This window comes from Electrophorus electricus, chromosome 23 (assembly GCF_013358815.1).
Source record: "Electrophorus electricus isolate fEleEle1 chromosome 23, fEleEle1.pri, whole genome shotgun sequence".
In the NCBI taxonomy this organism is placed as follows: Eukaryota; Metazoa; Chordata; class Actinopteri; order Gymnotiformes; family Gymnotidae; genus Electrophorus; species Electrophorus electricus.
In genome coordinates, this window is record NC_049557.1 from 2495454 (window position 1) to 2513968 (window position 18515).

Here is an 18515-nt window from a genome sequence, read left to right on the forward strand (position 1 = left end):
TAAATGACAGTTTTATGGGTGTTAACGAAACCGTTATAATCTGGCACACTCCACCGGCCTAGATAAGTAGTTTTCTAACATGCACTACTCTCTTAACAGAGAGTAGCTTCTATATAATATCTTGGAGATGACCAGTGGTTTGATTCTTCACTTGACTGAGCATGTGTATATGAGTGTGTGTGTGTGTGTGTATGTGTGTGTGTGTGTGTGTGTGTCTGTCTGTCTGTCTGTCTGTATGTGTTTCTGTGTCTAGTCTCTGAGCTTTGCCATGTCTGAACACACTTTATCTAATCTAGATGCCTGGTATCTCTTGGTAGGGGATGGCTGCATCATTCTGTCTTGATAGGGTCAGACCTCTGAACTATGGATCGGTGGATCTTGAGTCTGTGTGTGTGTGAGAGAGAGAAAGAAAGAGATAAAGAGAGAGAGAGAGACAAAGAGAGAGAAAGAGAGAAAAGATATAGCATATATCAATCTGGCAAAAAAGCCTCAATCTGCACCACAATGTCTCTGGTCATGTATGCTATTCTATTTGGTACATATTTGTCTGTGTAATATGCAGCAATAAAATGTTCCACTGGGTTTCTACAGGACCTGCTGGCATCTGACGCTGAGCTGATATTGACTTTTGGTTTATTGTTAAAATTCAATATGTAAACAAAATTGAACAAGCTAAGCACCACATGGACTACTATTGCAAACCATACAATTATTTCCTTGGACCTGCTCTTACACCAGCTATTTTAATTGCATGCAGTTTCTTTTGCAGAACTCTGCAAAAGAAAGGATAAGCACAGAAATCATTTAAATGACATGTTCCCTATTATGCAAGAGTATTCTCTATCACAATGATTTATATCTATATGATCCTGCCAGCAGTCAACTGCTCTGGCGATAACAACACATTTAGCACAGTGGAAGTTGTAATGGTCAGACATCAGACAAATACTTGGAAGAATGGTCGGTATATGGAACCTGTTTATGTCCCAGAGAGTACATCTGATCCTAAAGCTTAGAGACCAGGATACTCAAATGTGAAATGGATTTGGTTTGACACTCTAAAGAGAATAATGCCTTTAGACAATGACACCAAGAATGCTGATGCTAGTTAAACTCTGTTTTCAAAATTCACTAGCATTAGACCCAAAGTATACTTTAAATTTGTAGAGAGCTGAGTATCTTTTGACATACATCAGTTTCTTTATGAATTATGCAAATTTATAATGGCAGTGTATAATACAATAACCTACAGAAAAACACATATATACACACCTTTTAGTTCCAGGAAGCACAGCTAAATAAAGGGTGTGTTTGGGAGTGTTCTGAACCTGTGTCTGATATCCCTTGTGTACTATAATACATTCGCAACTGCTATTTCAGAGTTTTATTGAATACTATAATATTGGTGTGGCAGAGAATTTAATGAGACCACTGGGAGAGCGGAGGAACAGCTCTTGCTTTCTTGAACCTTCTATGAAAAAATAGAGGAGAGGTAGGAGAGAGAGAGAGAGAGAGAGAGAGAGAGAGAGAGAGAGAGAGAGAGAGAGAGAGAGAGAGAGAAAGAGAACCTAAAGCAATTATCTTCCAAATTATTGAAAGCGCTATTAAATAATTTAATCTGGTAGCCACTCCGGTTAAATCCATACCCCCCAAACCCCCTTCAAATATACATGTGAAGGCTTAACCTGTATAAGCCATTCACTGGATGAAAGATTTCTCCACCAAATACAAATCCATCTGGTTCTCATAATTACAATTTTCATTTCATCTTCTCACTCCAGGTTATTTTGTTTTTTGATATGGCACCTCTCGTCCTGCCACCTAAAGATGTTCACAATGACTCTTCAAGAACGTTTAGTGTCAAACAGTGATCACACAAGATGCATCCACACAGCTAAGATATGTAAGTCAATTATATATAAGCAATGCAAAATCTAAGAGCAAATCTGTACTAGAAATCCTTGAAAGTCTTCCAAGGATTGAGAGGATTGAGACTGAGGATCTCAGGGTTGAGAGTTCTCAGGCTTTCACTGCGAGTTATACTGTGTATGACTATGTATGTGACGAATAAACCGAACTTGAACTTTGGAAATTGACATCAGATGCACAATTCCCTCTTAGCTGGCCAGAGAAGGAGGCTGGTATATCATCAAACAAGTAAACAACAATGACAACAAAAAAATATCCAACTAAACTCTGGTAAAAGGTACAAGTACCAGAACATTTTAATGTGCAGTTTAGAGTTACAAAAAAACTTGTATGCAGTAACTTGCAATTTAATTCTCATTCCAGACACAATGCTTTGCAATTGATACTAAAGTTTTCCATAGAGAAAACACTGTAAAGGCTGACTGTGCAATCTGCAAACTGTTTAGAGTTAACATGAATTAACCAAATAAATATGCCGGAATATTTTTACTTACTTTAAATGTTTTCTGCTTTTAAGTACCTATTATATGCAAACCCAAAACAATACACTTTTTGTTTCGTTTTACTTTTTAAAGTTGTAACCTGAGTATCCTAAAACAATTAAATTAGTTACAAAACAAATAGTTTTGAAATATAGATGTCTTATGTCATTTACATAAGTTAAAAGAAGCATCCCACTTACCCTGCAGTTTCCGAGCTCCTCTGCCGTTAAAATGATTGTGCCACATTTCTTCCCTGGAATACCCCTGAAACCAAGCCAAATGAGCTGCATGTCAACCATGAACGGTTCCTCATTATTCCACTTCTATAAATGTATAGCATATTAAAGAGTACCACACTGTTTTAAACAACTCTGGAATGCTAATGTTAGTAATAATGAATGTAAGTGACATGGGTCCCACTGGATTTCATTGTCATTTATCCCCCCCCCCATCCAATTGTTCTTAATATTAATCTTAAAATAACTCAGGATGAAAGGACTGTCCTGCAACACAGCATGGTATGTTTTATGTTTCTTTTACTTTACTCTTGCTAAAGTAACTTTAGCAGTGTGTCACATCTACACAATTTAGATTAGTTTTAATTTGATTTGACCTAATTTGATTTCAAAAGCAAATATTGGTCATTACTCTTTATAATAATTTTTACTCAGGTAAAGTAAAAATTATTCTCTTACAGTTGTAGTAAGTTACCTTCAGTTTTATTCTGATCTAATTACATCGGTGGTATTTTAGAGTAATTAGCTTTTTAATCAACATCTGAAAGCTAAGAGATAACATTTGGTCCTGACTGCACACTGCTGGATGTCCATTAATACAAGGTCAAGTTTCATACAAAATGTGTCCCTGTTGAGTGCAATTGAGGAAACATAAAGGCAATTTTCCACATAACATTGTATTCAGGTGTGGTTCCGGACAAGAGATGAAAATTGTCAGACAATTTTCTACATACATTATATACATTCTATCGACTAGACAAAGTCAGGCACCAAAGGGATGGATAATTTATCCAAGAAGTGGAATCCAAGCAAAGTGATGGATATATGTGGTTTGTATTCCCTCGAGCTAAGCTGAAACAATATTATCCTGTTGTATTAAAGGAATCATTAAAGACTGCCTTGGGCAAATGGGTGATTCACCCTCAGCTTTTAGGAGATCCAAATAATAGGTTAATTATACATTGTAAATAATTCAAAACCAAGATGCAATTCACTCAGTTTCTCCATTAACTTTCAAATTCCTCCTGTGGTCTCCAGGGTGGCCTGTGTTATCTTTAATTCTCTCTATCTTGCCTGGCTCTAGAACTCTGGAAGGGCTAGTGCCACTCATGGCCCCCATGACCCACCCCCATCACGGCATCAATGGGGACTTGTCAGATTGAAGCTGTTCACGTTGCAGTAATTATATCATTGCATTTTCTGCAGTGACATTGACATTTCATCTTGAGGCCTCCATTATCTTGTGGCCAGCATTTCAACCAATATTAATTGCCTTTGAATTATTAAAACAGTTGCCCTGCTCATGACCAAATGGTTTCTTGATGTCATTTGTTGGATTAGTAAAGAAGTTATAGCTGCCCGAGAGTAGAGGTTAACTAATTTTCTCAAGGTTTAGCCAAGGGGCCTGAAACAATATTGTGCTTTTAGATAAGCTTCAGTTATGCCCCACAGAAGAGAGTTGAAACAGAGCACTGAACCCCCGCTTACTGCATGTAATTTGGTCCAGAGTTACTCAGTCTCTTAATGTTCAATGTCACAGAACACAATGTTTCAACAAGCAGGCAACATTTAATCAGCCTATCTAGCTATCTGCCTGAACTGGGCACTACCTAGGAAGACTGTACCAAATCAGCTTGACCACTGGAATTGCAACTATGGCTATGTTCAACCAATAGCCCATTACATACTGCATACTGCATACTGTACTCGGTATATACTGCATACTGTATACTGGTCCCTGTAGTAGTATGCACAATAGTATTCAGTATGTGACAAACACAAACCATACTACAAGGTCACGTGAGCGTGTGAAGGGTCTGCCCACTTGTGAAAGATTTTCTGCTGCATGACGGGATGCAGTACAGTACACTACGAAGAGAGCTCTGGTCACATACTTGAATATTTGGCAGAAGTAGTACGTCATCAGGGTATCTTTCGCATACTGGAAAAATGTATTTTAGTCACATAATGCATATGGCATACTGATTTGGAGACCAAGCAGTAGATGAGTTGTACGTAGTAGGCTGTTTCAAACACAGCCCATGTCATTCATGATCATATGAAAATTCTAGAACTTTGATGGTGCTGACCATGGAGCACAGACTTCAGAATACAATGTCTGTGAAACAGGGAGTGCCTGTCTCAGTGCTAAAAAAGCTTTTTTTTTAGACTGCATTCATTCACATGCTGGCCTAAATGCACTCATTCATTCCAGTGGGACACCAAAGTCTCGGATGATGAAACCATTTGAAATGCAGCGTCTAATTTCCTATTACAACCCCCACTGGTGCATTGGGTTGTTTATTATGGATGTGGCTCCTACTGCTCTCGGCTGCCAGCACTCCACAGCAGAGCCGAGCAGAATCAATCACACTCACGCCTCTCCCTGCCCCATTCCCAATTGATTAGCATCCGATCAAACATCACAACCTCCTACTGGTTTCCGTTGATACTGGAAGTATGGTGCAGTTTAATTTATACTCACTAATCCACAATATTGCCATACTCACTAATACTCAACATTGCCAAAATAATACTAACATCTGGAGAAGCAAAAAATACTCTCGCATACAATTCAAACTAGAAACATATTATAACACATTGTATTTTTTAGGCTGTTTTAGCAGACAGGGAAATTGAACTTGTTAACATTTGCCCAGGTCCAAGTTGAGGATGAGCGCTTCCTGTCAGTTGTGGGCAGGTGTGCGCTCTAAGCAGACAGGCATTGGCCAATTAAGCACAGTGAAATTGCCTTCAACAAGGCACTCCTTCAAGTGAGAAATGGTTAAAGGTTATTCACATGACTTCATAATGCAATAGTAATGGTGTCAAAACAGCAGCGATACAGCCCTGGAAAGGTAATGTATATAAATTAGATAATTTTTCAAGTGGTGATTCACCATTTACCTTCTAAAACATGCTAAGAGTGGCAGAAAAATGCAGTCTTAGAAGATCACTTTACTATGGATATTATAACGATATAAATCTACCTACAGGGATGGTGTCAGGGAAATGTCAAGATAGGCAAGAATATTGATTCAAAATTAAGGTCTGTATATAGTAAGTGAGACACACACCTGGTGCACAGTTAAATCCAGCATACAAAATATAGCTATATTAGGTTCTAACCATTGGCTTCATCAAAGCCAAATTACCTTTGGTTCAACAGTGTACACCTTTGCCTGGTCTACTGCACAAAGGTGCTACTGATCAAACAAGGCTATAACAAAGCATGTTACCAAAGCTCAAGTCAGAATGGACAGGGAGGAATAATTTTCCATACTGATCACACATGAAACTGAGGAGAGTGAGACTAGAGACGTGATTCAGTATTATGCTCGTTATTCACCAGTGCTATTTACAGAACCCTTTTCCTTTCGCTGCAGTCGCATTTTAGCATCTAATTTTGCATGGAAAGGCCTGATTTGAGATGAGGCTGTGATTTATGAAGGCACTTTGAAGCCTAATAAGTCATGTGCTGTTTCTGTGGCAAATTCTACATGCTACACAAGGAGCCATTCATCAGAGCATGCCAGAGCTCTCTCTGGCCAGGGCCCTGCATCACAATTTAGTATCTACTCAGGATTGCTCCTGCAATAGTACACAAAATGTTAACCTTGAGCCAATAAGGCCACACCCAATTAAATGATAGTTCATACTTTCCCAACTTCAGAGAACATTTGGTTATTGAGCCATCCTAAAACATGTGGCTAACGTCCTCCCCTGTGACTGAGGAAAAACCCTGTATTGTAATTTAATTGTGACCAGTGTTGTTCTGTGAAGGTGCAGGAAGGGAGACATGTAGGAAGGTGGGCACGTTTGTTCATTAGGATGAAGAATGATGCTGGTATTTAAACAGGCAAGCAGGCTGGTGGGTTGCTTGAGGAGGATGGCTGGTATTTTGACAGGTAGCTCAGGATGTGAGTCTGAGAACTCTAAAACAAACTGTTCTATTCAGGCCATCGATATTCCAATTGCCACGTATATCAGAACTCATTAGTAAAATGGCAGTGAGAGAGAGAGAGAGAGAGAGAGAGAGAGAGAGAGAGAGAGAGAGAGAGAGAGAATATGAGAGAGAGGTGCTACGTTCATGAGTAGTGTATGAATAGCAGCAGTGGCAAAATAACAGAATGAACAAATCAGGACTTCTTGTGATGTCAGGACAGAGAACCAGACTATAATAAACATCATGGTTTCAGTGAGCTAAGCAGTGTAGCCTTAGGCCACTGGACCATCAGAAACATTACCATTCAACTCAGAAAAGTATTAAATGAATGAAAACAAGTGACTCTTTGTGTGAAACTAACACAGATAAAGATATTTGAAATTTGCTGGAACAAGGCCTTCATAAATGTATGAAGGTGATCAGAGTAAAACTCCATCAGAGATGAGTCCCAAACTCTGCAGGGCACTCCGAATAGGATTAGAACTATAAGCCTGCAGATTTTTACACTTTGATGGTAATCCATAATCCTTAGATACACTAGGATTTCAATTACGATAAATTGTGTCCTGGCCCATGATTTCAAATTGAAGCATTTAGTGTGCTCTAAGATCAACGTTCAGATCGCCTTAGGACCGACACCACTGCACTGGGCTTCAACCCCATGATGTTAATGGCTCCTCGTTTTCCTCATCCTGAAACACTTTGTTGTTAAATGAGCCTTAAACTTGCCTCAAATGTGCCATCATCTGTCATATGGCACCTGACTTGGAATTTTAGTAATCACAGTACAGCACACTAACGTAGGGGCACGGCTTGCTCTAGTGACAGTGGTAAGGCAAAAGTGCTTGGGTTAACTTGTATTGCTTTATTGCCCTTTTCTTAAAGAGTAAATTCCTTCTGCTGAGGTGAGGACAGCAGAATGCAGCTGTTGCAAAGCCCTTAGCAGTGGGGCTACTTTCCTGTAACTCTTGCTTTAAATATGATCGCTAAGACCATTTGTCTGTCCTCTCTACTGCTGCTGACTGGTCATAATGGCACTAGCTGTGTACAGTGATTGATAGCATTCATATCTATAACTCTATTACTCTCCATTTGCTCATGAACTGCTCCAGTATGTGAGTCTAAAGCTCGATAGGGTTAGTTAAAACCAACAGCACTACCATGTCAAAGATTTATTAGCTTAGTAAAACTGCACTACAAAGCCCTCAAAAGAAAATGGGGATTCCATTTTGCCATGATGAGGATGAATCAGAGACAGAGGAAATGCAATGGCTGATTGCACTTTTGCCCCTTTCACTTGTCCTATACTTGTTGAAAGGTAACAGACTGCTAATACTGATATGGAAGTAGGAGGAGCACTTTGTGCCAGCATTTGCACTTAGCATTAGCAGGTTTTGGGATTGGCTGATTTAAAACTCAGCTCACATCAATCAATGTGTACATTAAGAGCAAAATTCTCTTTTCATAAGAGACTGGAGGCAGAGATTTGTAGATGGATAATGCATTTCCTCTGCAAGCTTTTTAAATATGTCAGTTCCAGTTAAAATGTCAACTTGTGAAGGGCATTTCTAAGAACTTTTGTTTATGCATTCATATAATATGGGACCATGACAGACGGTAAAAATTTGCCTGGACATTAAATATAAATCATATAATTATGCATTTCTTCCTTAATGGTTACCTCTGTCATTAAGCCAGTCTTTTCAATTCCCATGGGTTGGCATGTTGCCAGTTTTAGCATACTTGCTTTGTATTGTAAGTGTATTTAATTTTTAATAATGTCAAGATGGTGAGCATATAACAGCATTAATATATATGCTACCCATGATATTCATAGGTGTGTCAGGAGACTTATCCCTGCACTTACTGTATATCATAAAATACTGAATATAAAATTAGCTCACAGCACATAGTACCATAAAAATTAGTGCATATTTATGCTAAACATTTCCCTGGGCTATGCTTCAAGAATAAAGTGTCACCCAACATCTATAGTTTGTTGCACTTAAAAGACTTTTTTCATTTCCCTTTGGTCATCATTTGAATGGAGAAAAACCTTCTATAAAGAATTCAAATAACCTGAAGTCAGAAACTAACTTCTGTGATTTCTTACTACTATGGGCATATCTTCTGTGTCTGAATCTCAACTGACAGAAAATGCCTTTGACTCCTCCAGTTCTCTCAGCTGTCCAACATAATGGCTGCCTCAAGCCAAGGCACACCAGTCCTATTTTACTTTGATAAGCTCTCAAGGTTATAATTGCATTATGCTTCAGGAGGTTTGCATTAAACGGTTTATTAATTACACTACCAAAGGGATGAAGCTACCATGTAGATTTATAGTAGCAATGTTCAATATATGTTAGGCAAACATGCACACAGCTGGGGGCTGGATTCCATTCTGTGTTGTTTAGACTTTAGCTCTTAAATAGAATAAATCAATACCACTGGGAGGCAAAATACACTGGGCACTGAAGTAGAGCTAGACCAGAGCTGTAAATTAGGGTTGGGGTTACCACCGCTTCAATGTTCTGCTTTTCTGGAGAGAAAAAAAAAAATAAAATAAAAACAGGTCTAGACAAGTCTCAAACTTGATTTTGTTTATCATAATTCTGGAAGAACAGTTAGATCAAACTACAGTCAAATGAAAAAAAAAGCAAACTTTCACCTTGAAATGATATAAACAACTACAACAGTTTAACACAGTTGTCTAATCTGCCTCTATTACATCTGAGGCAAATCAGACAATAGAATAATTGTTCAACACTATTTTTAATCATCAAATATTTGCAGTCATGAATACAAACAAGGACTAAACCTCAACCATGCAATTCATAATTCCATACTAGCAGACATAAACATAATGAGATGATTTAACATTCAAAGCTGCAAGAACTGGACCTCTTAACAAATGCACAATGAAAGCAGTGTGGTTGCTATGAATTGCTGAGAGTCCCATAGAGAATATATAAATTTTAAAAAGTCCCTGAGAGAATGCAGGGATGCCTGTAGATGCCCACTAAAAGAAAGAGATGGGGAAGGAGCGTGACAGATGCAGTATGGTGTTCTGAAGCAGGTCATTCTGTGCGCTGAGAGTGTCGGAAGGCTCATTTAGCCATAGCTAACAGATTTCCATGGGCCTTTTGGTGCCCTCACTTCTTCTCAATCTCTCTGCTTTATGTGCGCGCACAGACACACACACAGAGAGAGAGAGAGAGAGAGAGAGAGAGAGAGAGAGAGAGAGAGAGAGCAAATTTCTCTCACTCATAAACATACTTGAAGAGAAAGGCCCAGGTGATGGGTAGGGGTCTGTGTCGAAAGGTGAGAAGCAGACGTCGAAGTCTGCTGCTATCTCCATCATACTGTCTTTTGGGTGACACATCTACAATCAGGTCAGCCATGGCAAAAAGTATAGCATTGTTGGTGCTAACAATTGGCAAGAAAACCATTCTGATGAATTGGAAATCAAGGTAAGTCCATACTATTAAATACTGGAAAAACATTCTTACAGACCATATATCAACAGAAAAGCTTTCAGCATCTATCAAAAAACCACCAAACACAACTTGAACAGACCTCAGTTCCCTTTTATATCAATGACGCCTCTAACAGCCACTGATTTTAAAAGAATAACCAACCATAAGACACAACACTTATAACTACATCACACACCCATAACCTTTCCATGAATACTCTCTACTGTACTAACATACACACATGCACACATGCACACAAACCCACATACATACGCATACACACAGACAAATCTATACAATTTCTCCTTCTTTCTATGTTATCACTGTTGTATACTTTATGTGTCTAAATTAGTACATGTCCTCCTTCCAGGGCATGACTTGATTCTTCTGTTGAGCTATATAATACATCTATTGATTGTTCTGTTGAGCTATATATTACCACTCATATTACCAACAAAGTCATATTGGTCCTCCAGAGTGTTGTGATATCCCATGTATATCACTTAACCTCACCTACAGCCTCATCAGTGTACACACCCTCCATCACAGCTCTTCAGGTGCTCTCCCACTACTACCCAGTCCCACATCACTATCTCCCACGGACAAGGGGATTCCATGCCTTCCAAGCCGGTAGGAGAGACGAATCCTTCAGCAGGATCAGTGGAGGCTTCAACACAGACCCTGCCATCACAGTCCAAACATACACTGCTGAAAGAAGAGACTCCAACAGCTGGGGCAGCAAGGCTGCTGCTAAAATAAATAATTTCACAAGTGCATTCAAGCTATGTGAAGTGCAGAAAAAAAGGATTACTGTGAAGTGTTGTGAAACTATTTAGATAACAATAGCTATTTAGATAAAACAGGTTTTGTCCTTTTCAGTTTTGGTGTTCTTATAGGATGTAGAGCAGAGGGTTTGTAGGAGCATATTTATGTATTAATGAAATATTGTTAATTCATCTTTTTATTTATTCATCTTATAGTAACTGATAACTGAACATAATCCTTTTTCATATTATTAAGCATACACATATACACAAGAGCAACAAATACACTGAAGAAAGAGATCTGGATTTTCTTCAAATGTGTTTTAAACTCAAAAAACAAAACCTCAATACGGAGCACGTAATAGGATAATTAACTAAAAGGAGATATCAGATAAATATACGTAATAAGAGTTTCTATGACTTGGAACAGTTGTTTAGTGCTGCTTACATTAATAAGAATATTTATACACTTGAGAAAACTCAGCAGTGTTTTAACTGAAACATATTGAAACACATTGAAAACCCCATTTTTCAGGGTGGTAACAGTACAACCAAAGTTTAAAATGTCTTTTAACAGTGCATATGATAAACTACCCTGTGCTAAAATGGTTTAGTCAATAGGTGGGCCCCCACTCATTTGTAATAATCTGAATAACCCCTAAATTGATTTAAAGATGGCGAGGGAGTGCTGACCACATTAAGTTTGCCTTTCTCCTTCTTTTAGCCAAGGGTATAGCTGCTGTGTGTATGCACATCTGTTCTGATGACAGTAACTGCAGAGTAGAGGATGGAGGCCTCTGGTTGTGTTCGATTAACATTCACCATCGACACCAACTAGTCTCATCAGTCTCATAAACATAAGATACAGATGGTGAGGCTTTGAGGGAATCTATATTGCAAGTCTGCAGCCAGAACAGGAAAATGAAAGCAGCACTGGTTCATTTTTGTCAGGCTTGAGGAAAAAAATCCAAGCCTGATCGATTAAGAACAATCTCTTAGTGCATTTCTAGGTAAAAAAAAAAAAAAAAAAAAAAAAACCTGAGCAGTAAAGTCCTGAGATCAGAGTGATTGAGTTTAAACAGTTTGACATTTAACTTCAGCTGTTCATTGACACATGCCTTTATAGATGCTTATATGCCAATACTTGTGATAATGGTATGTCAGTGACTTGTGATCTGGAGTTGGAGATATGGATAAATGAAATAGCATGAACTTGAAGAGAGCTGTGCTGATCTGGGGATTTTTTTACTTGTCCATACTGTTAAACAAGCATTCCATTTTTATGTTATTTGCCAAGACAGTGAACAAATGTTAACATGTCAGTATGCATCATGATACTCTGCATTAAGAATGAAGCAGTTTGCATAAGGTCACAGAACCATCGCCCTGCTGTACATATTGGGGACATCTCTGCACACTCACGTGTTGTTTAAACATAAAGTAAGAAAGAACTGCTATTTATTTTAAAGAATTTCTGTCCGCTGTTCCCTTTAATTCTTAGCTGCTGTTGGTGTGGCGACCACATCCATTCCAATGGGCCCCATCTGAGTACATCACTCTGTCATACAGCCACTGCTGTTGTGCAGTAGGTTAAGTGTGTGCCATAGCACAGTGCATTACATACTTACCCAAGAGGCTTTTCCAAACGACTGGCTGGCGAACCCACAATCTCCCCCAGAGTACAGAAGGTCTGACCCAGGAAGTCCTGCAGAGGAGTGGCATGAGAAGAGAGAGCCCGCGGGCGAATCCAGAAAGGAACAAAAATGAAAAACAGGAAATGGAGTAGGGAGAGAGCACACTGAGCCAGACTCGTGTTACGAGGAAATGTTCTGTACAGCTAATAAAGTCGAGGAAGGCATACACGTACGTTGAATTCGGAGGGCTTCCAGGAGGGAGAACAGGCAGGCAGCAGCATTAATAATAACAACAACAACAATAACAGAGTACATCATGTAACAGAAAAGACAAAAATGAACCAAAAATAAGAGGAAGAGATGGTGGGGGGAGGAAAGAGAAAAGAAGCATGAGAAGTCACGCCTCAGAGAGAGATAAAAAGAGAAAGAGAGAGAGAGAGAGAGAAAGAAAGAGAGAGAGAGAGAAAGAGAGATCGGAGTGGGGAATAACCATCCACCCTAATAATCTATTTACAGACATTAATGAGAATACCAAATGATAAATCATAACCAGACAGAAAAATGGAAATGAACATGTTTTGGTGATATGCAAACCACTGGCTGGGGTCATATATTATAATCTTGATTAATATCCAGGGGTAACAAAAAACTATCAAAGCTTCCACTCCTGAAGTATTATTAATATCTCCAAACTGCAATTAAGCATTTGGGCACTTTTAAGTGTAATATTTAAATCCATCTTAGATTTGCTATTGCAAAACAAACAAGCATTTTTGAAAAAAAGGCCAGAAAGCTTTGATAATTACATTAATATATGGAGGAATTTCATTTCCTATTGAAATGAACTTGCATCTTATGTGTGCATTATGTGCACACATAAAACCACAAAGTGAAAATAAATTTTCATAAATAAGGAGTAACTTGTTAATACTGATGAACAATTGATCCTTTATTAGTTAATGGACAATGATAAAAAAAAATCCAGATATGTCAGTGGACAAAGCACTGACATCATGAATCAAAATGTGAATATTTCAGCATGTGAAAAGCTCATTCTTATTTGCATAAAACCAAAATTACAGTGGGGGAAGAAGCATGTGTGTGAACTGGTGTGTCCAGTGTTTGAAATGCAAAAAGGCTTAGATGCAGGTTCCTCTTCAGGCAAGCACACACACATGCACAGTGTTCTCACACACTTACATGCTTGGCCAGATCAGGGCTTTTGGAGTCAATGTCATATCTGAAATCAGAGTCATATTTAGATGATTTATTGATGACATATAAACAATAAATCATAAATGACACTCCTCTTTTTCCCACTGTCTGCCTGGTTAACTTTGAAAAGAGTTATTTGAACAGTTATTAAATGGTGTAGGCTGATTCGTTTATTCAGAGGGAAAACTTTACAGAGATGATAAAGCCTGTATAAGTCATTAGTGGGTTCAAAGGGAAAATGAACATTAAAAATAGTGTGGCACTCACAGATATAATTTTCATTACATTGATGATAAACTCCTTCATGATATAATACAGAAAATGGCTATTACTTCATCTACAGTGCAGTTTTCAAGTTATAAGATAGTGACAGTTTTTATTGTTTGGCTCATTGGATCTAAAAGCATTTACTATAGTTAAAATACAGAAAGTCAGCTTTGTTTTAGTTGGCCGAGCAATATATGAATCCCAGCCTTTTTAAAGCATAAATAGTTCCAATTGGCCAATTTGTTGAAATTGGTGAGCTATATGTCACTACATCATTAAATTATGCACAAGGGAGGACTATAATGTATTTTATATATATATATATATATATATATATATATATATATATATATATATATATATATATATATATATATATATAGACACATCCAAAGTCCAATGTGAGTGTCAACATCAGTAAAGAAAGACATTATGAGGCTGAAAAATCTCACACCCACCCACACACACACACACACACACACACACACACACACACATCTCAAAACAAACAGACGTTTTTCATCTGAATGTCTCTGAATGGGAAAAAAGATTTTCTAGAGGCGCTTTTTGGCATCAGTGAGAAAGAAACGACTCCTTGTGAAGAGGATGGCTGGCACCTTATATCGCTGTTTGGTTCACAACCACTGCTTGTTTGGTGCACTGTTAAGAAACAAGAAAGCATAGGAAATAGCAATAGCAAACAACCACATTAGTCATGGAGAAACCCAGAAGATAAACTGCTAACTGAATTAGGAGCACAATGCAAGACAGATGCCAAAGGCTATTATAAACCAATATGACCTCTGAGTGCTTACCAACAACTGAAAGGCCAAGTTACAGCTATAAAGTATATAGATAGTATATAGCATTTGGGGTAACAGAAATCTTATGGACAGAAAACTTTAAGATTAATTATGTATTGGTTATTTTAATTATTAAAATAAGAAAATTCCCAGGGTCCAAAGCATACCAAAGCATCATCTGTGAAACATGAAGCATTGGCATGTTCTGACTGCCAATGGAAAAGGCTCTTGATGGTGTGTCTGCCAATGTCAGCAGCAGAATTGTTTCTGAGGGGTAGTAGTAATTTAACTACTCAAATCAAGCCAAATGCCTCAAAACACACTGGAATGGTACTTCACCTTGCAACAAGCCAATGACAGGAAACATAGGCAACTAAAATCTTTTTTTTTGGGGGGGGGGGGGGGGGGTACCAGAAATTGGGTACAAAAAAAAGGGGGGGGGGTTCTAGGCTTGCCAAGTCAGTCACGGACACTGTATGACGGGAAAGCAGCATGGGCTGGAGCAAGGGGCTGTGGTCATGGCAACTGTGACTCGCGGGCAGACATTTCAAACACAAAGGATTTGCATCCAAAAACTAAAACTTTTTTTCAGAATATGTTCATTTGCATCATTATTTTACAATACTGTGGGTTCATTTGCATAATTACTTTATTTAAGAACATGGTATGTTAATTTGTACTTATGGCCCCCTGAAACAGTATAAATATATTAAAAATTATTGTAATTCCTATATGAGTCACACAAATATTGAAATAATTATTAGTCATTTGAATTAAAGCTAAGGCTTTTCATTAGTCTTTAGTCATTAATCATTCATAATCATTAGCTATCAATAAGTGTTTCATGGGAAAAAGGTCAAAAGAAAGTGACTGAAACCAAATATCCACTCAAATTCCAACTGCAATGGAAATATATTTTTGCAATATAAGTAATGTGCCAGCAAACAGACTCAAGTCATTTCAGCATTTAAGAGGTGATTCTGGACCTTCTGATATGTCACAGCCAAAAGCTTTATGTGAACTGTCCCTCCACCACACTCTGATAACTTTTCTATATGCTATTATTCCCATATTCCCAGTGATAAATGGTCATTTTAAGCATCATAATACTGGCACTTAGACTTTGTCTAAAGGCAACAAGAAATGTAGCCATTAGCTTAGACAAAAGAGAAATTTGAGTTAAGGCAGTTGTTTTTCACTCATGCCATACAAACCGGGACATGATATGTTTAGCTGATTATAGGAAATGCAGCCTATATAAAATTTGTATGTGTGTGTGTGTGTGTGTGTGTGTGTGTGTGTGTGTGTGTGTGTGTGTGTGTATATATATACATGAATACATGCATTTCAACCTTTATATGAAGTATAAACCTAAACCAACACTAAACCATTAAAATTTGAATTCATTTCAAAATCAATGTGTGTGCGTTACTGTGTCACTGTCCAATTACTTATGTACTATCTGACATATCTCATGATATTAGGCTGTAATAATCACTTAGTCAGGAAATCTGCCACAATAGCAATTCTCATCAAAGAGATTCTGAGAAAAAGACTTCTGAGGCCCTTCATAGCTCCACCTGCTTATAATTAAAACCTCATAAAAAGAGCTGCAGAATCATGGAGATGTGTGTTATCCACAGATCTGCTCTCATGCTCTGACACATCAAAGTTCTCTTATTATTTCAGTCATTACACCAGTGCCTGAATCCTTGTGGGATGAACATTAATAACTTGCAATATTAAAAAAGTGCAGCTGGACTGGGTTGTGCACAGGTGCACTTGACCATATGTGCATATTTGCCTTGTTAAGGAGAAGTGCCTTTAAGGAGCTGAAATGTGAAGTCAGATGGGGCTTTGCAGCTCACGGGGCTTTGCAGTAACACCCTGCACCTCTAACCAGTTATGTTCTTTCCCCTTTCAGCTGCTACTGACAGCAAAAGAAGTGAGCTGAAGGGATAGAGAAGTCATGTGTAATTAAAATGGGATGGCGTGTCAGCCTGTGTTCAGGAGCACTGGTGAGTAGATGTGTGGACAAAACTCATATGAAATATTTATCAACTCTTTTACTCCAGAACCAGCATGCCCTAAACATCACAATCAGGGCTAATTTGCAGTTAATAATTATGAAGAGTACAGATCTGAGGGTGAGAGGTGAAATGACCAAGGGGGAAAGGGAGAGAAAAAGACCAAGAGAGAGAAAGAGAGAGAACAGAGGATCCCCAGAGCAGACAGAAGTGGGTTAGCACCTCCGAGAGGGTGATTCCTCGGTGCTGCTATCAAAGGCACTAACTTACATGTCGAACCGCAGATTCTGCTTCTCCTCAAAGAAGTAGTCCAAAATGTACTTCCTCACAAAGTCGGGGTTCAGCGTGTTGTCAATCACTTCCGTCCTCCCAAACTGAAAGAGTAAGAAATGCAGAAAGAGATATTACAGAGGAAGAAAACAGCAGCACTGAACTGATAAAAATCTCAGTCAGCAGGGAAAGCAAACAGAAATATCGCTCTCTACTCCAGTCTTTTTTTTTTATCCGTATTCACAGCTACAGACTCAAATGTACAGAACAAAAGGGCATGTTGGCATGTTGTTTGAGGGTTTGATTCTTCTCTTGTACTGAAAATTAAGAGAGTAGTCACATCTCAAAAGGTGCAGCACGTAGCCGTGTGTGTGGTTTTGTGTGATAGCGCCATTTGCTAATGAGACACATAGAAAGTACAGATGGAATGAATATTCAAATATTCTTGAAGGTAGCACTCAGTGTGTTTTGGTTCCACACAGGGCTCATGTCTAACACTGTACATATTCTCTGCCATTAACCTTTTTTACAATGTACAGTGTATTTCATTTCATTCAAAAACCTGGCCATGTATAACAGCAATCATAACTGCAGCTTGGAATTCTCTGGGTCAAGTACACGACTGTAATATTTATGCTGTCACAGTGTTGTCCTGGGAGACTCCCTGCATAATATAGCCAGCAAATGGGGAGGCTGCCCAAAGTGGCGCATGTGAAACCAGTCCTGCCTTTCGGTTTAAAAAGAAGCTGCCGCTATTGTTTGTGCAGAAGTGAGCGAACGGCTTGTCACAACTCTGAGAGGTAAAGCTTTGTGATCTCCAGCTATATGGTGAGAGAGCTGCAGGGGAGAGGAGCGTGGTGATCAGAGAAGCCTGCCCTTGTTAGGGATGTGCCATTCCTCCCTTCAGAAGCCGCTCAGCTGATACACAGCAGCCTGTTTCTTGGCTACATTTGTTTACTATGAATAATTCAACCTAAAGATGTGGGTTTTAAGATATACATAAATAAAACATCCCTCACAAGCGTTAGCCCTGACCAACAGCATGAAAATCTAAGAAGGGATTTAAACTTTTGATGACAAATGGGAAGCGAAAGGTATAAAAGCCTAATGAAATGGGTCTCCATTGCAGACTATAAGGCAGCAATGAGATTTTCATTACGATTTTCGGTTAATAACCATCTCTCACCTTATAGCAGATCATCTACGCTGTAGGAAATCACTGTTCAAATGCTTAATATCTGTTCTGCCAAAGACGATACACATAGTGCAACTGAGTTGGCTTGGCATTTCACTGAGGCTTCAGCAAAGAACAGGACATAGTTTAGAAAGCATCCTACATATTGAAACATCTTCCATATCTGTGTGATGTATTCATTACAGCACTCTTTCTTAAAAATAAGTAAAAGTATCATAAACATAAAATAAGGAAATGACAAATAAATACATATATATATATATATATATAT

General features: G+C 38.4%; 1 protein-coding gene across 5 annotated transcripts in view; it reads right to left on the reverse strand.

Moving 5' to 3' along the window:
- The window catches only part of cpne5a (copine Va), a 55969-nt gene that overhangs the window by 20418 nt on the left and 17036 nt on the right, over positions 1–18515 (reverse strand). For 2 of the 5 annotated variants that reach the window (XM_027030078.2, XM_027030080.2), the window contains exons 4-8: positions 17050–17153; positions 13668–13707; positions 12701–12715; positions 12462–12538; positions 2612–2675 (exon numbers count right to left, since the gene is read on the reverse strand). In XM_027030078.2, the coding sequence (XP_026885879.1) occupies positions 2612–2675; positions 12462–12538; positions 12701–12715; positions 13668–13707; positions 17050–17153 (300 nt within the window). Of the gene's footprint in view, positions 1–282; positions 369–2611; positions 2676–12457; positions 12539–12700; positions 12716–13667; positions 13708–17049; positions 17154–18515 lie in introns of those variants that run through there. The other 3 variants (XM_027030079.2, XM_027030082.2, XM_027030081.2) reach the window with 3 other exon arrangements.